The sequence below is a fragment of the Sminthopsis crassicaudata genome, chromosome 2 (assembly GCF_048593235.1).
Source record: "Sminthopsis crassicaudata isolate SCR6 chromosome 2, ASM4859323v1, whole genome shotgun sequence".
NCBI lineage: Eukaryota > Metazoa > Chordata > Mammalia > Dasyuromorphia > Dasyuridae > Sminthopsis > Sminthopsis crassicaudata.
In genome coordinates this window covers 514,152,222-514,170,631 of record NC_133618.1, presented here as the reverse complement: position 1 = coordinate 514,170,631, position 18,410 = coordinate 514,152,222, and the positions used below count along the sequence as shown (strand labels likewise).

At 46.9% G+C, this 18,410-nt stretch overlaps 1 protein-coding gene and 1 pseudogene across 2 annotated transcripts; both read left to right on the top strand.

The window, feature by feature from the left end:
* Positions 1-257: 257 nt before the first annotated feature.
* LOC141552957 (ATP synthase F(0) complex subunit C2, mitochondrial pseudogene) lies at positions 258-731 on the top strand (annotated as a pseudogene).
* A 2,410-nt stretch (positions 732-3,141) lies between these two features.
* JPH4 (junctophilin 4) lies at positions 3,142-18,220 on the top strand. 2 transcript variants are annotated; one of them, XM_074294301.1, is made up of 6 exons: positions 8,040-8,859; positions 9,429-9,984; positions 10,400-11,171; positions 13,882-14,000; positions 14,537-15,069; positions 16,330-18,220. In XM_074294301.1, the coding sequence occupies exons 2-6, from the start codon at positions 9,606-9,608 to the stop codon at positions 16,411-16,413; spliced, it is 1,887 nt and encodes a 628-aa protein (XP_074150402.1). In that variant the 5' UTR covers positions 8,040-8,859; positions 9,429-9,605; the 3' UTR covers positions 16,414-18,220. The 2 variants fall into 2 exon arrangements, with proteins under 2 accessions (XP_074150403.1, XP_074150402.1); XM_074294302.1 differs by lacking the exons at positions 8,040-8,859; positions 9,429-9,984 and adding an exon at positions 3,142-3,322.
* The last annotated feature ends 190 nt before the right edge of the window (positions 18,221-18,410 follow it).

The following is an 18,410-nucleotide window of genomic DNA, read 5'->3' as shown; positions in this document are numbered from 1 at the left end:
GCTTGCACATATTTACCTCATAATAGAGTTCTTGCTGTCTTGGGGAGAGGAGAGGTAAAAGAGGGAGAAAAAATTGGAAAACAATATCTTACAAAAATGAATGTTGAAAGTTATCTTTATGTGTATTTACAAAAACAAAATGCTATTGATAAATTAAAAAAAGAAAGAAAAGAAAATTTCAGTGAGGTTTTGTACCCCTTTTTCCATTTGGCCAATTCTACTTTTTAAGGAATTCTTTTCTTCAGTGAATTTTTATGATGGGTCTCCTCTGCTCTGCCCATAGCTCTTCTGCTTTGCCCCTCATCCCCTAAGAAGGAATATCTGCACCAAATTCATTTCTACTCCTGCCTTTGTGAGGAGCAGTTTTCAGCTGCTGAGTCAAATGTTATCTGCAGTGGTGTTAAGATAGCCAGAGGTTCAGAAAGAATGAAATCTCAGCATCTTAGTAATACCAGGTCCCTTGACATTTCCCAGATGTGGAATCTAAACTAGCATTGTCTCAAGGGATTGACACAGAAGCCACCTTCATTGAAGCTGAGACTGCCACTATGAGGGTTGGGGGCCCTGGAGCTGGGAATGGGGCTGTAATTGGTTACTTCAGGAACCCCTCCCTGAAGCAGCAGCTCCTACACCATCTCCTACATCATCCTGGGCTTTTCCCTATCAGAAGCTATGGGGCTTTTTTTTTTTTTCCTCTAATGATGGCCTTTCTCATCCTTTTTGCCATGTGATAGAATCATATCTTCTCCTACCCACAATGTTTCTGAATGTTTCTCCCCTTTCTTATGGTCTGTCCATGTCTTATCTAGCTTTCCCTTCCACCTCCCCCAGTCAAACCTGGGGAAAGTTGTGGGAAGTTGAGGGAAGAAAAATTCTGTATGAATAAGCTGTTTTTTAATTTTTTGTGCTTCTTTTACCAAGTCATTATTTTTTCATAATTTCCTTTTATCACTAATTTCTTTTTCCAATTTTTCTTCTATCACTCTTTATCTCTTTAATGCTTCCTGGAATTCTGGTTAGACTTATGTTCAATTAGCAATTTTTTGAGGCTTTGGTTGTAGCTATTTTCACATTTGTTTTCTTTGAGATTGTGTCTTGGTCTTCTCCGCCACCATAATAATTATGAGCAATTTCTTTTTTTGTAGTTTGTTCATTTTCCAGACTATTTCTTAATTTTGAACTTTTTATTAAAGTTGTGCTCTTCTCAAGCAGGAGTGGGGAGGTACTATTCCAAGCTATAGGCTTTCTCACACTGCTGTTTTCAGAGCGAATTTTGGAGATCTGCAAATTTTCAGTGCTTTCATGGTGGTATGATCTGGGGAGAGGGCCGGTCACTGCTCTCCTGATTCATGCTCTGGTCTTTACTCTGGAAGGGCCCCTGAAGTCACAAATGTTAGCACTTCTCCCTACTCTGTAATTGAAATCCAAAACTATGTATAGGCAGTATAGCGTATTGGCCAATAAGTACAAACTGCACTTAGTGCCAGCAGAGTCCTTGTAATGATAATATAACACAGAGAAAATAAAAAACAAAGCCCTAAGCAAATACAGTTCTCATTACAGCTCATGTCTAATTTCTTTTACTTCCCAGGCCTGCTTTACTTTAGGAAAGGAGTTTTTACTCTGGAGTCTGTGAAGACTTTTAAAAATTAATTTGCTATTCTCACTCTCTCTGTTGTTTGTTTGCATTTTTCCTTCCTTTTTTCCGTTTTTCTTTTTCTTCTTTCTTGATATGATTTTTCTTGTGCAGCAAGATAATTGTATAAATATGTATACATATATTGGATTTAAAATATATTTGAACATATTTAATGTATTGGACTACCTGCCATCTAGGTGAGGGGGTGGGAGGAAGGAGGGGAAAATTTGGAAAAGAAAGTTTTGCAGGGGTCAATGTTGAAAAATTACCCACACATTTGTTTTGTAAATAAAAAGCTTTAACAAAAATAATAAAAATTAATTTGCTAACTATATTTCAATATAATTGATTTCCCTTATAATTTTATGTATTTTATTTCATGCATTTGGAAACGCTATTCTGAAGAATCTCTAGGCTTCTCTAATCTGCCAGAATAGACTACCATCTTTGGAAATTCATCATTTTGTGACATGAGATCAGCTTTGAAATTTTCACCTACTCAGATAATTTCTCTTCCTAGCTATAATACGTCATCATGCCATCAATCAAGGTAACTCTCCCCAACCTTTTCAGTTTCTTTTTATGCTGTGTCTTCCCCCAGTTAGATTGTGACCCCCTTGAAGACAGGGACCGTCTTATTCCTTTCTTTATATCCCCCAGTGCTGACATATAAGTGTCTCTCCTAATTTCCCCAATATATCTACTTCCCATGTCCAGGGCCTATAGAAACAGAAAAAATATTCAGGGACTACCTTAATGGGCTATCTGTATAACTATTTTCTGATGTGGGGAACGTGTTTTTTATCCACTTTGTTTCTCCACTGGACAAAGGAAGATGGTGCTGAACAAGTGGATAAGGTCCTGGAGATTAGGGGCCCTCCTATCCCCTCTCTATAGTCTCCAAGATAATAATGAAAGTAGTGCTATTATATTATAAATATATGCTCTCTTATAAAGGGTAAATTATCATAACTACTTGAAGGAACATAACTGTAAATGCGTCATTGGTAAAGAAAGGAGATTCATGAATTTTATGGCCAAAAAAATTCATTACCTTTTTACCAACCTAGTGACAAGCCCTTCTGGCTTTAGGCTAAGGTGCTCCTTACAAATATATCTACACTTTCTGTAGGAGTCAGATTTATTTATTGGAAAAAGTAGGAGAGACTCCCATCAGTCTGGCCTGGGGAAGAGAAAGTCTTACATAAAAGCGGAGTGAAGCTGGGATGGTTTGATAGGGGACGGTGGGCAGCCAGAAGATTCTTTGGCTCTCAGAATTAAGAGGAATTAAGGAAGCATTCCTCAGGTCCTCCACATCTCTGGGGAAGAAGTAGAGCTTGGAAAATGCAATGGCTGGCTCCAGCCAGGCTGCACACTCTGCATTAAGGTCTTTCCACTCTTAATGGCTGGCCTTTGAAATCTCTGGCCCCATTGTGACATCTGGTGGCCACCCCTGCAATCAGCCCAGAGATGTGCAGGGCGGTTCCCGCCGCTCTTTCCCTGATGCTGCTGGTTCAGTAGTCCTAAGCAGGAACACACCTTCAGTCCCTTGGGGCTGCCAAGTTCCAAGAGAAACATTATTCCCAACACCAGGCTAATTCATGAGGAGTTACCAGAAATTCTCCTGGGTGCACTTGATTCCTGGATATCTCTTCTCCTGGGCAAAAGCAAGACTTAAGGAAGGTGAGGAGGGAATTTTTGGAGGGAAGCCCCAAGAGAGGAAAAGCAATAAAACCCACCAAGACTTCTGAGAGTCCAATTTACAGAGCTGGCAAGCCCGTCTGTCACCAATTAACAGAACCCAGATTTGGGGGCCTGGAAAGCATGAAAATACTTGGTATGACCAGAGACCTTCTTGCTCCTAAGAGAGTAAATGAAGTAGAAATAGCACTGAGTTTGTTGTTGTCAAAAGACCTGGCTGATTGGTTTAGTCCTGGTATAGACAATAGCTCTGTGACTCTGCTGTGGTAAATCACTTAACTGCTCCAAGCCTCATTCTTCCCATCCAAAAAAAGGGGCACAGAAAAACTGCAACTGTAAGTGTCATAAGGTTGATAGAAGAAGTATTGTGTAAACCATGAGAAGCTCTACTACATAAAGGAGAACTGCTGCGTCGTTAAATTTTGATTCATTAATGGGGATTGGTAGTTTCATCCCTATGGGTACTCCTTCTGCCTGTTAGAAGGAAAAGCCCTCTATGCCTTCTCCTACCAGGTGATTCTTGTCCGTATCTTTCCATAAATCTTTCACAGAAGAACCATCCCAAAAGCCGGGACTTGTATTCTGATTATCTTCATATCTCAAAGGTACTTTTAGGATGTCCATTTGTTAACTCTAATCTGCAGTTCATGAACTGTCTATGTCTTTTTCTTTTCCCTACTTCTCTCATGCAATTTATTGTTCATAGAACACCATAGCCTACTTAATGATAATAAATAGCATTTATATAGCATTTAGTGCTTCTTTTTACCCTCACAGTCCTGGGAAGTGGGTGCTGTTATCATCCCCATTCTATAGGTCGAAAACTGAAGTACATGGAGACTTGTCCAGAGTCGCACAGTTAGAATCTGAGGTGAGATTTTTAACTCGGATCTTCTCCAGAGCTCAGTCTATCCTGCCCTTAGTTGGGTACACCCACCATACATTTTTCCTTACCCTTAGAGTTACCTGTAATTTGAATCTTCTGAGATAGAATTCTATCATTTGAAGTTCATGCAGTAACAGGAAAATATTAGTATTACAGAAGTAGGCTTTTATGGCAGTAAGAAGTTTGAAACAACTGAAAATACTTTTGAAATTTCCCAAATGTAATCCAACTCAACATCTATCTGCAACTGAACTCTGGGACCAGTTCATTGTCCAGTTTATAAATGAAAATCTTCTAATCTAACTCACTCATTTTACAAATATTCTATTATAAAAAATAAATAACATTAGTAGGAACCTAACTCTGTTAATACGTGTACTCCTTTCACTGGTAAAGAGAGGAGATTCATAAATTGTGTGGTCAAAAAAAATTCATTACCCTCTAACCAACCTTCTGGTGACAAGCTTTCCTGAATTTAGGCTAGGGTGCTCCTGACAAATGTTGTGTGTGTGTGTGTGTGTGTGTGTGTGTGTGTGTGTGTGTGTGTGTATAAATAACATTGCTGGGCCATATTTGAAGATTTTAAAGTTAGGTGGGATCTACGGGGTTTGTGCAGACATCACCAGGCAATACAGAGCAAAGCAAAGTCTTGTTTTGGGGGGTCAGAGGACTTTGGTTAGAATACTGACTCTGCAAATTCATATCTGTGTAACCTTGTACAAGTAACTCTGCATCTCCTAAACTTCAGCTCCTCATCTATAAAATCAGGAGTTTGGACTTAATGACTTCAAAGGTCCCTTTCAGCTCTGTGATTTGAAAATCCAAAGTCACCTCCAAACAAGAACATGTTGACAAGTCCAGCAGCAGCCTATTCTTGCTCAGATCCAAATCCAGATCTGGAAGGTGCAAAGAAAAGAATAGGAAGACTGCAAACAGTCTATCCTGGATCAGAGCACTTTGAGAGCAATGAAAGTTTGCAGGTTCCCAGCCTATACCTGAGATCCTAGAATGACAAAACATTTAATACTCCCACGAAAGCTGCAAGAGCACCCGCCCAGACCCCCCTCCAGAAGTGATGCAAAACTCAGCCCAAACCTCAAGGCTGAAGTCAGAAAGTAGGCAGGAAGAGTGGACAAACCAAAAAAGAACCCCACCATAAAGAACTAACGTGGGAGCAGGTATGCTCGAGTCATAAATGCAGAAGACAATGGCTCCCAAAAGTCTACAGGCAATACTTCAGAGAAAAACACAGCATATTCATAAACCCAATTAGAATTTCTGGAAGAGATGAACTAAGGATTTTTTTAAATTAAAAAAATCTTAATGGAATGAGAGCACTTAAAAATGAAAATAAACGAGAGTCATGGAAGAATTGAAAAGGGAATTAACACCTTGGCACAAGAAAGCACTGTCTTGCCCAAGTAACAAACTCCCTGAAAATTCAAAGGAAAAATAGAAGCCAATGACTCTGTGAAACAATAAGAAATTTTAAAACAAAATCAAAGGGCTAAAAAAAATAGAAGAAAATAGAAGGTGTCTCATAGCAAAAACAGATGAAGGAAAAAAATTAAGAATCATTAAACTTCCTTAAAGCTAGAACAGAAAAAAAAAAAAGCTTAGATATCATATTTAAAGAAAATTTGAAGAGGGCAAGCTAGTTGGGGCAGCGGATAGAGCACCAGCCCTGAATTCAGGAGGACCCGAGTTCAAATCTGGTCTCAGACACTTAACACTTCCTAGCTGTGTGACCCTGGGCAAGAAACCTAAGCCCAAATTCTGCAAAAAAATAAATAAGAGAAAGAAAGAAAGAAAACTTAAAAGAAAAAATACCATAGAAAGTATTCAAAAATGAAAGAGCCTCAATCAGGATCAAACAGCAACCATCAACAAGTATAATTTATGCAAAATAAGAAAAATTCTCTTCAATTCCATTTGATTCAATTCTAAAACACTTAAGGACTTACTATATTCCAGGCACTGTGCTAAATATTGGGGGTACAATCTCTAATCCCAGTCCCAAAGGTCATTGGGGTGGACTCTGACCTCCGTGAGAGAAGAAAAGGAACTGATGATAGACAGGAGAGCTCCAGCTTTTGCCAGTCCCTTCGAGGACTCTCGGCGCGAGTCTCCTTTGAGTCCCCCTTCAGGACTCCCCAGGGCCAGCCCCTCTGACTATGGGAGCAGCCATCTTCTTCAGGACTCTAAGGATTGAATTACTTTGGGTACTTCTGGCTTCCAGCTTTGTGAAAGAAGACAGAAGATGCAAACGCCACTGCAAGTTATTAAAGGAAAAGACTGAGAAAACAGAGGAATGGCAATTCGTACTAATAATGAGGGTTTTTTCCCTTGCTTTCTCTATAGGGCTGTGAGGAAGGAAATGGAATGGAGAGAAGACTGTTCTTTGTTTGAAAATAAAATGTAATTTATAAATAATATGAGGAGCAGCGAAGCATAATTGAAAAAGTACCGGAGTAAACATCAGGAATGCTGAACTCTAGACTAATTTCTGCACTAACTGGCTGAGTGACCCCACCCCACCGTGCCCCCGCCGGTTTCCTCATTCATAAATTAAGAGGGTATTCTCTGCAGTAACATTTAAATTGCATTTAAGCCACTAATCCATATATAAGGAACTGCACAGAGCATGTGGCCTTAAACTTTTTAAATGCAATGTTACCTATGTTCGATTTCACTTTTATTTTTTCTTCACTACTTCCCAATTACATTTTAACTTGGTTCTGGCAGCCCTTGGGCTACCCGAGAGCTCCATGTTTGCCGTCTCTTCCAGCTCCAGAATTCCACGTTCTGGAACCACCCTTTCATGAGCACATTTGCATTTTTACATGTTGCTTGCATCTTGAACATGTTGCCCTCCTCACCTTATGTGGAGAAGGTTTAGACAGAACAGAATATAAGTGGATGGGGATGCCTCATTATGCTCCTGCGTGGGTCGGTGACATCTGCTGCGTGTGCCTGCCAGAGAGAGTCTGTCCGTCTGTCTGTGACCACCCCCAAGGCGGTGTGCAGACCTTCGGGTACCACATATTCTTGTGTGTCCGCCTGAGCCCCGTGGGGGGTTTCTGGTGTATGGGGGAGAAGGGGAGAAGCATGGGGCGGGCACGTGCAGCCTGGTCTGCATCTCAGGATCCGATCTGTCCCTGCCTTCCTGTTATCTGGTACAGAGAGGATGGATTTGTCTAGGGTTTTTTTCCTCTGTTTTGTTTTGTGGGGGAGAGGACCAGAGAAAAAGGAGTCAGGAGGAAAAAGAAGTGGTTCCAGATAAAGACAGTATCTCCATGATAATCCACAAACTCTTTCCCCTCCTGACACCTCTTCTGGGCCCCAGCCCAGCCCACCTCCAGAGGATGGAGCAGCTAATCCTAGAGAAGGCAAGATTCTGTTAGCCATGAAACCCCAGCTTTGAACTTCCTCAGAAAGGGGGAGGTAGGAGAGGAGCTGAAGGTGGTCAGGACTTCTGCCTTCATTCTCCTCCCTAGGCCTCCTTAGGAGGAATAATAAAGATGCACTGAGGAGACCCACGCATCCATGAAAGCCTCCTGGATGGGTTTTGCAGAGGGCTCAAAGAGCTAAAATCTTTCTCCTCCCACCATCCAGTCTGCACTCTGGAGAGCTGAAAGGCAAAATAAGCCCCTGGTACCCAACCACTCCCAGTTCAGTCCTGTTTCTCTGAAATTTGGTCTCTGCTTCTCTCTTCCCGCCCTGTATTGTTTCTCTCCCCAGCCTCATGTCAAGTCTTCCGTCTCTGTATCTGTTCCTTTATTTCTCCCTCTATCCCTCCCCTTTCTCTCTGTTAGCTCCTATCCCTTACATCTCTCTTTGTATTTCTCCCCATACACACCCTTGCCTGTTCCTCCCGCCCCCCACCGGTTTCTGTCTCTCTCCTGCTTCCCCATCTTCTTCTCCGTTTCCTCCCCCTCTCCCCTCCTCTCTGCCTCATCCCACACCCCTCTCCCTGGGTTCTCTCCAGCCTGGGTATCTCCTGCCTCTCCTTCCCTTCCTTTCCCTGCCTCCTCCCACTCACTGGTGGCATTGGTGGGAGTCTGTCTCCTTCTGTCTCAGCCTCCTCCTTCCCTCCCTCCCACCACAGTCTTTCCTTCTTCCCTGCATCTCATACTATCCCCAACCCTCTCCTCTCCTTTTCCTGCCCCTTTAAATCTGCCTGGCCCTGGCCCTGCCTTCCCCGTGATGCTGTGATGGAGCAAACATTGATTTGTGCTGGGATGGGATCGGAATTTTGATTTTTTTTTCCTCCCCCAACCATAAGAAGGAAAAAAAAAACAACTAAAAATAATACCCCCCCTTACGACTGCCCCCTCCCTCTTCCCGCCCAGTTCTGATTCCCTGTCTCCATCAGAGGCAATTTTTTTCCCTACACAATTCCCATCTCTCCCCCCACCCCCTGCCACCACCCCGCCCCCCCACCAGCCTGCTCCTCTGTGGCTGGGGAGAGAGGGGAGCCAGTCCTGCTGCTCTGGGCTAGGATTATTGCCTGGGCTAGGGGAGCCTCTCCGGAAAAGAGGGGGAGGGGGGCTGGCTAGGGTGGGGTGGGGGCAGGGGGTCTCCTGCCATGGACGCTGCGCCCGGGGGGGCCGTCTGAGCCCCAGTCCACATGGTGAGTAGAACTGGCCCCTCTCCTTGCCTGTCCGCCTGTCTCCACCCCCTGCCTTTCCCCTGCAGTGCCTCCCCTAGCCCTGAGTTGGCCCGCCCCCCCCAACCCCCTGCCCATCTTGGCCAGTTGACAGCGACCTTCCCCCACCTGCACTGCCCCCCTGGGTTGGCTTCAGAGTGAATCCAAAGAGCGATGGGGCGCTAGCAGCAATTGGGGAGGGGGTGGAGCATGGGTTCTGGGAGCTCCCCAACCTCTTCTCCAAGCTGCTGTCCTCACCCACCCCTTTCAGGCTGGAAATGAAAATGTTCTTGCTAAAGATGCAAAATGGGGTGGGAAATTCCAGGAGGTGGTGAGGGATGGCATGGGGAAGGGGTAAAAGGACTGGGGTCCCTACGGGGAGATTCTCAGGGAGGAGGAGATGGGGATATCCCTTGGTTTCCCCTAAAACCTTGTGGCACCGCTTGGAGAAAATGCATGGAAGAGGGGCACCGATGCCGGCCAGACCAGGAAGGGGGGAAGGATGGAGCAGTGTTCACTTAGTCTCTTTCTCCCTTTCTGTTTTTTCCTGCCAGCCACTCAGGATGAGGGCCCACCCCTGCCTGCCCATCCTGGGGCACTCCCAGCTGGCCCCAGTCTGACTCCCCCAGCCCCTGCCCACCAGGCATCCAGGCCCCACACCCTCACCCAGGTCCCTGGCCCTCCAGGATGTGCTGAGCTGTGGGGAGGCTGAGGCCACGCCAACTACATGCATGTCCCCCGGGGGCAAGTTCGACTTTGATGATGGCGGCTGCTATGTGGGGGGCTGGGAGGCTGGGCGAGCACATGGCTATGGCGTGTGCACAGGGCCCGGGGCCCAGGGAGAGTACAGTGGATGCTGGGCTCACGGCTTCGAGTCCCTGGGGGTCTTCACCGGGCCCGGGGGGCACAGCTACCAAGGCCACTGGCAGCAGGGAAAGCGCGACGGGCTGGGCGTGGAACAGAAGAGCCGCTGGACCTACCGTGGCGAGTGGATGGGCGGGCTGAAGGGGCCCGCTGGTGTATGGGAGAGCGCCTCGGGACTCCGCTATGCTGGGCTCTGGAAGGACGGTTTCCAGGATGGCTACGGCACTGAGACCTACTCTGACGGAGGTGCCAGGGCATGAGCTGGGCCACTCAACCCCGTCTGTCTCCCCTGCACTCCTCGCCCACCTCCCATTCGCCAGCCACATCACACCTCCATGGCCTAGCCGCGGCTTACCTCACACACCTTCTAAGTGACCGCGCGCTGATCGTCCGTCTGTGTGTCTTTTGCCATCCGTCTGTCCATAGAGCATCCCCTCCACCACACCCCCATCTACCAGAGTCTATTAGCTTTCCTAGCTAGTCTTACCTGTTACCTGCCCCTCACAAGCCACTGTCTCCATCCTCCCGCTCCTCTGCCATCTTACTGTCTCCGCTCCGGTGACCTGGGTAACGGGGGCGTCACCGGGAGAGAGAAGGGGGGACGGTTAGGGATGGAGCACAAAGAAGCCCCCCTCTTATTTTTACTCTGCCCTCTCCCCAGGTACCTATCAGGGCCAGTGGCAAGCTGGCAAGCGCCATGGCTATGGGGTTCGCCAGAGCGTACCCTTCCAACAAGCAGCACTGCTGAGATCACCCCGCCGCACTTCACTGGACTCGGGCCACAGCGACCCCCCAACACCGCCCATACCCCTTCCCCTGCCCGGTGATGAGGGGGGAAGCCCGGCCTCTGGCTCCAGGGGGGGGTTTGTACTGGCAGGCCCAGGTGACCCAGATGCAGCCTCCTCCAGAAAACGAACTCCAGTAACTGGGGGCTTCTTCCGTCGCTCTCTCCTGCTGAGCGGGCTTCGGGCGGGTGGGCGCAGGAGCTCATTGGGCAGCAAGCGGGGATCCTTGAGGAGCGAGGTGAGCAGCGAGGTGGGCAGCACAGGGCCTCCAGGCTCCGAGGCCAGCGAACCTCCAGCCCCTGTCCCTCCGGCACTCATCGAAGGCTCTGCCACTGAAGTGTACGCAGGCGAGTGGAGGGCCGATCGGCGCAGCGGCTATGGAGTGAGCCAGCGTTCCAACGGGCTGCGCTACGAGGGCGAGTGGCTGGGCAACCGGAGGCACGGCTACGGCCGTACCACCCGCCCTGATGGCTCTCGGGAGGAGGGCAAGTATAAACGCAACCGGTTGGTTCGAGGCGGACGGGTCCGTAGCCTCCTACCCCTGGCCCTGCGGAGGGGCAAGGTCAAGGAAAAGGTGGACCGTGCCGTAGAAGGTGCCCATCGGGCTGTGAGCGTAGCCCGCCAGCGCCAGGAGATTGCTGCTGCCAGGTAGGGCCCAAATGGAAAGCAACCATAGAGGAGGGGGTGGGCCCAGGAAACAGACACGACTTAAGATCCTGAAGCCTCCAAGACCCTGGGAGGTTATGGAGCCTGAACCACACAGAGACACTTGAGGGGGAGAGGGGACTGGAGGGGTGGGTGGAGAAAGGAAGGGGAAGATTAGGAGGAGGGAAAAAAGATGCAGTTGACAAAAAGGAGTGAAAGGAAAACTAATATAAGCTGAGTAGAGGGTCAATGTGTAATTCCTCTATGTGTGTGTGTGTGTGTGTGTGTGTGTGTGCGCGCGCGTGTGCAGCCTATATTTATATATATCAGAGAACCCAGATCCAAATTCCAGCTATATCCCTCTAGGCCACAGTTTCCTCATCTATAAAATGAGGAGGCTGAATTATATGATTTGTAAGGCAAAATTTCTCAAATTTCACAGCCTATGATCCCACAGTCCTGTGATCCTTGTTTGAGTTTGGTCTTCGAGTGTGGGTGTGTTAGTGTGTAGGGGTGCACATGTGGGGGGGGGAGGGTGTCTGCCTATGAGCCCTCGGATATACATATAATCACGTGTACCTGTAAATATCTGTGTATACGTGTACATGCATACACGAATACACACACGCGCGAGTATGTTGTAACAGATTGAGAAATGTCATAGATGGTTGAAATATTCCAAGTTCTTTCTCTTCCCTCTGAGACTAGAAACAGCATGGCCTAAAGAAGGCTGGGCCCAGGGTTCAGTTAATAATTTCCATCTCTAATCACATTCTAGCTTGAGAAATCTGACATCATTTCAGACCTGCCTTAAAATCAAAGCTGGCATACTCTTCTGTAAAGGTGTGGCCCAACATTGTCTCCCATACCTCCCTTTAGCCTTTAGATGAGGTCCCTGAAAAATTTGGGCAAAATGACTTGTTATAAATCAAATCATATTTTCAGCCTTCCAAGAGATCTTGCTGTTTAAAAAGACACATGAAAAATCCTTTTTGGATTTTAAGAATTTTTAAGAAATTAACTCCTTAATTTTTTCTGATTCAAATGTTTTGAATTTTGTATATTAGATTTTCATTTTTATAGGACACACTGAATGTGTATTGTATATATGAAGAAGAATATTGGTGTGGATATAAAGATAAATACAGATGTGTACACATCTCTATGTTTTTCTGTATTTGTCATTGTGTACCTGGGTTTATACTAGGAGCTCTCTACTAACAGAGAGTCAATATCTTGAGCATTGGCTCCTTACCAATTGCAGAAAAGGCCCGAGGTGGAATAGGGGGATTGAATGGTACAGGAACAACTGTTCTATGTTTTTGTATAGGGCTAGCAAGGCAGTGGGAAGAGGTTGGCTGGTCTCCCCAGCAACAGGACTGGCAGCTCTGATTGGCTGTTGGATTCCATGGAAACAAGGGAACCATAGCAGTAGAGTTTCTCCCAGGTAGCTCTAGAAGCCTAGGCCTGAATACTCAGGTTAAGAGCCTGACACCCAGGACTCTACCATCAAGACTACCCACCCAAATCTCATACGCCACCAAAGGGCAGCTTGCAAGCAGAGTAACCAATGGCAAGGCCGTGATAACAGAGCATGGGGGAGGGGATGCACATGAAAATGAGGAGGATGGGGAATAAAGAGAAAAGATATATAACAGAAAAAGGCTGCAAGAAAACACACGAGAGAGGGTTGCTATAAGGTGGTGCGTATCTAGGAAGGGAAAGGACAGCAGAGCTCATAGAGAACAAAAAACAACGAGGGGATATAGTAAAAAGAGATGGTTTGATAGAGTAATAAAGATTTTAATCTGTATGTGCTATGAATTCCAGAATGCTGGAAAAGATGGTTTTTGGAACTAGGAAGGAATGTGAGACAAGAAAGAGAGACTGGTGTGGTAATAGAAAAGAGACTAAACCAAAAGAGAGGAACTAGTGAAGAGATGGGGAGAAGAAATAGTGAATTTGTGCAGTATGGACAATGTGGGGGTGGGGTGTGGGCAGTGAACGGAACAGCACGGAAAGGACACACTTGCTTCTAAAAATCTTCACGATGTTCTGTAGAGGAAGACTGTGTGATGCGTAGGGAAAAGCATGATGATCCGAGAGAGAAAGGTAGTTGTGGAAAGCACAGAGGGGGTGTGATAATAGAGAAGGGGTGAGATGACACCATTTGAAAAAGGGTGATAATAGCTGGGCGGGAGAGGTGAGGTCGGGTGATGATAGCAGAAGAAATGGTTCCCCAGCACAGAACAGTGATTTTTGAGAAGAATGTGCTAATATATGGAGGGATTTCATAATGAGAGGAAGAATATAGAGGGATGGACTCACAGATAAAGAGGAGTCCTTTGAGGAACAAGGATTAGTCCAAGAGGCTGGAGATGATAAAGTGTTACTAGAAAAAGGAATTGAGAGAGAAGTGTGATAATAATAAAGTGTACTAACAACTATATCAGAGATCAGGTATAAGAAGATCAAAGTAAGTTTTGCACTGCAAGTGGAAGGCAGAGAATCTCTAGGAGAGAGAAGGATCATAGCAGATTGATTAGTGATTGATTGATTAGCTGGAGTGGACTATGAATAGGAAAATAGTGGGAGGATGTGTATCACCACCCAGGACTCACTGTATGAAATTGGGTCATGAGGTAGGAGAGAGTCAGTTGGGAGCTGTGCAGTATTAGGAGACCCACTAACACCCTGTCCCTGGCCCTGGCAGGGCTGCAGATGCTCTCCTGAAGGCAGTGGCAGCAGGTAACACAGCAGAAAAAGCAGTGGAGGCAGCTCGAATGGCCAAACTGATGGCCCAGGACCTGCAGCCCATGTTGGATGCACCAGGTGAGATGTGAAGGGCCCTGGGATGGTGGTGGTGGTGATGTCCTAAAGCTCTATCATGGCCTTGACAACCCAGAGACAAGGGGTAAGGTTTCAATGGAGGGAGACTGCTAGGGAGAAGAGAGAGGAAAAGACATAAGAATCCCTGGAAGAAAATTAGGGGGTGACTATTTTGAGAGTCTTAAATGAGGTCAGTCAATGGAATGAGAATCAGGGTCAGAAGAGAGAGAGAGGATCATATGAGATAGAATCAACAGGTTTGAGGGATAAGGTGAAATAAGGGGCATTTGAAAATAAGGTTAAGTTTATGAGGTAGGACCAAAGAATCCAGCAGATGATGTCAGGAAAGTTTGGAGAACTCAAGAGAAGGGAAGGGAATTTATATAGTGCCTACTATGTATCAGAGACTGTGCGAAAGGCTTTACAAATATCTCATTTGAAAGATTATGGGGTTAAGCCAGGAACCAAAGGCTACAACTTCCTCTACCCACCACCTCAGCATAGATTTGTGACCTTATTCCTCATCCCCTTTGTCCCAGGCCGAAGACCCAGGCAGGACTCCGAAGGCACTGACACAGAGCTGCCTGACTGTGACAGCCCTGGAGTTTATGAGAATGGACTGACCCCTTCGGAGGGCACGCCAGAGCCTCCCAGCAGTCCTGTCTCCCCCTGCCAAACCTGGAGACACCCCACCCACCGTAGTCCTTTGCCCTCTAGGGATGATGGAGGCCACCTCTCTGGCCCCAAATCTTGGCCAGAGGAGTGGGGAGGCCCAAGTGGACCTGGAGAGGAGCTAGCTGGCTATGAGGCTGAGGATGAAGCTGGGATACAGGGGCCAGGGGTTTGCAATGGCTCTCCCCTCCTTGGGGGCTCCAGTGACAGCTCTGGAAGTCTTCGAGAAGAAGAAGGAGAGGATGAGGAGTCCTTGCCCCATTCAGAGCCTCCCCTAGACCCAGGGCTTGAGCCCACTGTCACCCCTATACTGAGGGGCACATCTGGAAGGACTTTGGAGGCAGAGAACCCAACAGAGGCACCAGAGGAGCCGGGTGCCACCGAAGAGCCTGCCCAACGGGTAAGTACTCTTTACACCTTCAGCCTCTACTCCACCCCAAACTTCCTATTCTTCCCTTTGAGTCCCATATCTTTTGTCCTTCTTATCTAGTTTTTCTTCTCCTGGCTTTGGAGACCTAAAGTTAACCTTAGTTTCTTGATTTCTTACCATTTTTAATCCCCCAATTTTTCAGTATCTTCATTTGAAAAAATGTTTGTTATATAGAAAGGATCTCTAAGATCTTTTCCAGAGCTAAAGTTCTGTTCTTTGAAAGTGGGGGGTGTCAAATGACTTGCCCAAGATGACACAATGAAGTTCTCAGTGGAGTTTTTCAGACTCTTCATCTGTCCGTCTGTTTCTTCTCATTCCTCCCAATATACCTTTCAATTTGTTGACCCAGAAATAATAGATTAGAAACTTCCCTCTCTGCCATGGTTCCTCCTCCTTCCCAGAAAGCAGCAGGAGAGAAGGAAGGGAAAGGTTTTTCCCAGGACTCCAGTTATTTTCAACCTCCTAGAAACCACACCCTCGACTCCCTGCCACACTGGCCTGACCCTACGAAGACCTGGTAAAAAGTTGGGGACACTCAATAATCAGCAAACATTTATTAAACATCTACTATGTGCCGGGCACTGTGCTAAGCAGTGAGGATACAAACAGAAAAAAGAGAAAGGCAATCCTTACCCTCAAAGAGTTTATGGTATAAGAGGGAGAGACAAAACATAAAAGGCAATTTTAAAATGGGGTGGAGGGAGAAGATACCCAACTTTGAGTCATGGTGGAATAAGTCAGTCAGAGAAGGCCCAAAGTAGTGCTGCCAGGGAAAAAGGAGAGCTCCTTAAACAGAGGTTTGGAGTTTGGCCCCATCCTCCAAGTGAGGAGGAGGAGGAGGAGGAGGAGGAGGAGGAGGAGGAGGAGGAGGAGGAGGAGGAGGAGGAGGACCAAGATCCTACAGGACGAAGAGGTTACCTCAACAATGAGAGTTCTAGGGCATGGTAGAGAAGTCAAAAATGTCCCAGAGTAATGCATCTCAGTGAGAAATGAGGACTACTGGGGTACACAGGGACGCTGGAGAAGAGGAGTGTGAGCTGGCAGAGAGAGGCAGGGTAGTGTGCAGAACCCAGAGTTAGTACTTAGTTCTGGCCTTTCTTGGAACCAAAGGAACGTTGGCACTTTAAGCTTTGTCCTCCTCAGACCAGGTCCCATCTTGCTAAATGACTCAGTCTCTAATGGCATGGATAAGTATTTGAATATGACACTCTTTCCCTTTTCCTTTTCCAGGGAGCTGCTAACCCCTTGGTGGTAGGAGCTGTGGCACTGCTGGATCTGAGCCTGGCCTTCCTGTTCTCCCAGCTCCTCACTTGAGGTCTCTCCCTAGGCTATGGCTCTGGTTCCCATGTCCTCTTCCCTTTGGACCTGCCTTTTCTCTCTTCCATCTTTTATCTTCCTTTCTCTACCCTTCCTTTTCTGTTCCCATTTATTGCTTTCTACTCCCTCTTCTTTCTCTTACTTTCTCTCTCTTCTCCCTTATTCTGACTTTATGTATCTTTTTTCTCTCTTTCTCTAGATTGTTTACATATGAAGGGCTCTTCTCTCTCAGAGTTACACTCTGAGAAATACAAATCTAAGTCAGACCATCACCATTCACACCCTCCTAACTTTCCTAGGGATCAAAACTTCAATAGGGAAGACATGGGGTGAGCACTGAGGGTAAGGGAGGGCACAATATTGAGGTATATGAGACCTCTCCTACCAGCAAGGTGGAGAGGGGACCTGGAGAAGGGGTGACTGACTGCAGGAGTGGGGCGCCAGTAACGCTGCTATGAAGTCACCCCTAGGTTTCTGCCTCTCCATCCCAGACAACCTGCTTGGAGATTTTTAGTGTTCCTCCAGTGCCAGAAGTGGGTAACCAATACCCCCTCAAGGAAATGATGTTCCTATGGAGACAAGCAGGACTAATGAATAGAGATGGAGTGTATTGGAGGCCTCTCTTACCCTGTGGCAAGTTATCAAATTTCTAGGCACTGAACTTGGTTTCTACCTAACTTTGTCCTCCCTTAGGTAGAGATCTGAAGGGGAGCGCGGGGTGCCTCTAATTCTCACCTCTGCCCCAGCCCCAGGGGTAGTGGACAATTGGCAGAACAAAAACACCTGAAAATCCATCCCCCTCCTCCCAAACCCTCATGTACCCTTTCTCCCCATCCCCACCCCCATAATTTTCTATCACCATCACCATCTATACACGGTCTAGACTTGTTTGTGGCCTTGATAACGTTCTGGAAGGGTCAAGTGAGGCATTCCTACTTAAGGGGTTAGGAGACCTCTGTCAGTGCTCTATTACCATGGGGGTGGGGAAGGAAGTAGGGTGGGAAAGACTTCTGGGAGATGGAACGAGATAGAATATGGGGGACTCAAAAGGCAGCACGATACAGCCAGTCCCAGGAATCTCAGTTAAGGTCTGAGGATAGGGTTAGGTGCCGAAATAAGGATAGGAATTAGATCTGTGATTTCATTGGTTTAGGGAACTCCCAAACGAGTAAATTCCCTCTACCCATGCTGGCTGGCACCTTCTCTGCAACTTAGGGTCTTGGAGAGTTGCCTAGAACACCGAGTGCTTCAATGACTTGCCCAACAGTCACACTTGCTATCCACCACATCAGGTTTCCTCTCTGAGGATCAAAATGGGGACCTATCTCTTTGGGGTCAAAATCCCTTGGAAAGGAAGAGGAACCCTCATGCACAGGAAGCAGGGTGAAAGGTGGAAGTCAAAAGTCCCAGAGAAAGAAGGGTGGGGAGCCCCGGGTTTGAGCGATCCCTGTTACTGGACATTTCCCCCATGTCGGGCCCTCAGGCAGGGGGTGGGTGTGAGGTGCCCAGGATCTGTCCTTCGCGGCTGAAGGCCTCTCCCTGCCCCTGCATGAGGCAGAGAGGCAAGCTGCCCATTATCCCCGTTCCCCAAGGAATGTCCATGCCTGGGAATGCCCCCCACGCCCCTCTTCTTTTTTTTCCTGGCCAGCCCATTTTCTACCTGGCCCACTTCCCCTCTCAGACTTCACTTCAAATTTCTACTTTGTGGATTTGGGATCGAAGTCCAACATCTCGGCTCACACCAAGTCTTGAAGGAAAAAAAATAAATTTAACAAAAAATATATTAATAAAAAAGTTTTAAAAAGGGGGGGCAGTCATATCCTTTGAGGTGTGAGAGATTCAGATCTTTTGACCCCAAGATTTCTTTGCTCTACCCTCGGTCACTTTTCATGCCCTAAGAGTAAGGTCTTATGGAGGGGAAATTGGGGGTGGGGTTGGACCCACAGATGGGGGGGACGCTGGTGACTGCCAGCTCTGCGGGCTGCCCTTGCTCC

Excerpts from the sequence above, each read along its gene's own strand:
- JPH4 (XM_074294301.1), top strand. The coding sequence starts at position 9,606 with ATGTCCCCCGGGGGCAAGTTCGACTTTGATGATGGCGGCTGCTATGTG. Across the intron at positions 14,001-14,536 it reads GCCCATGTTGGATGCACCAG|GCCGAAGACCCAGGCAGGAC; the intron begins GTGAGATGTGAA and ends CCTTTGTCCCAG. Across the intron at positions 15,070-16,329 it reads CCGAAGAGCCTGCCCAACGG|GGAGCTGCTAACCCCTTGGT; the intron begins GTAAGTACTCTT and ends TTCCTTTTCCAG.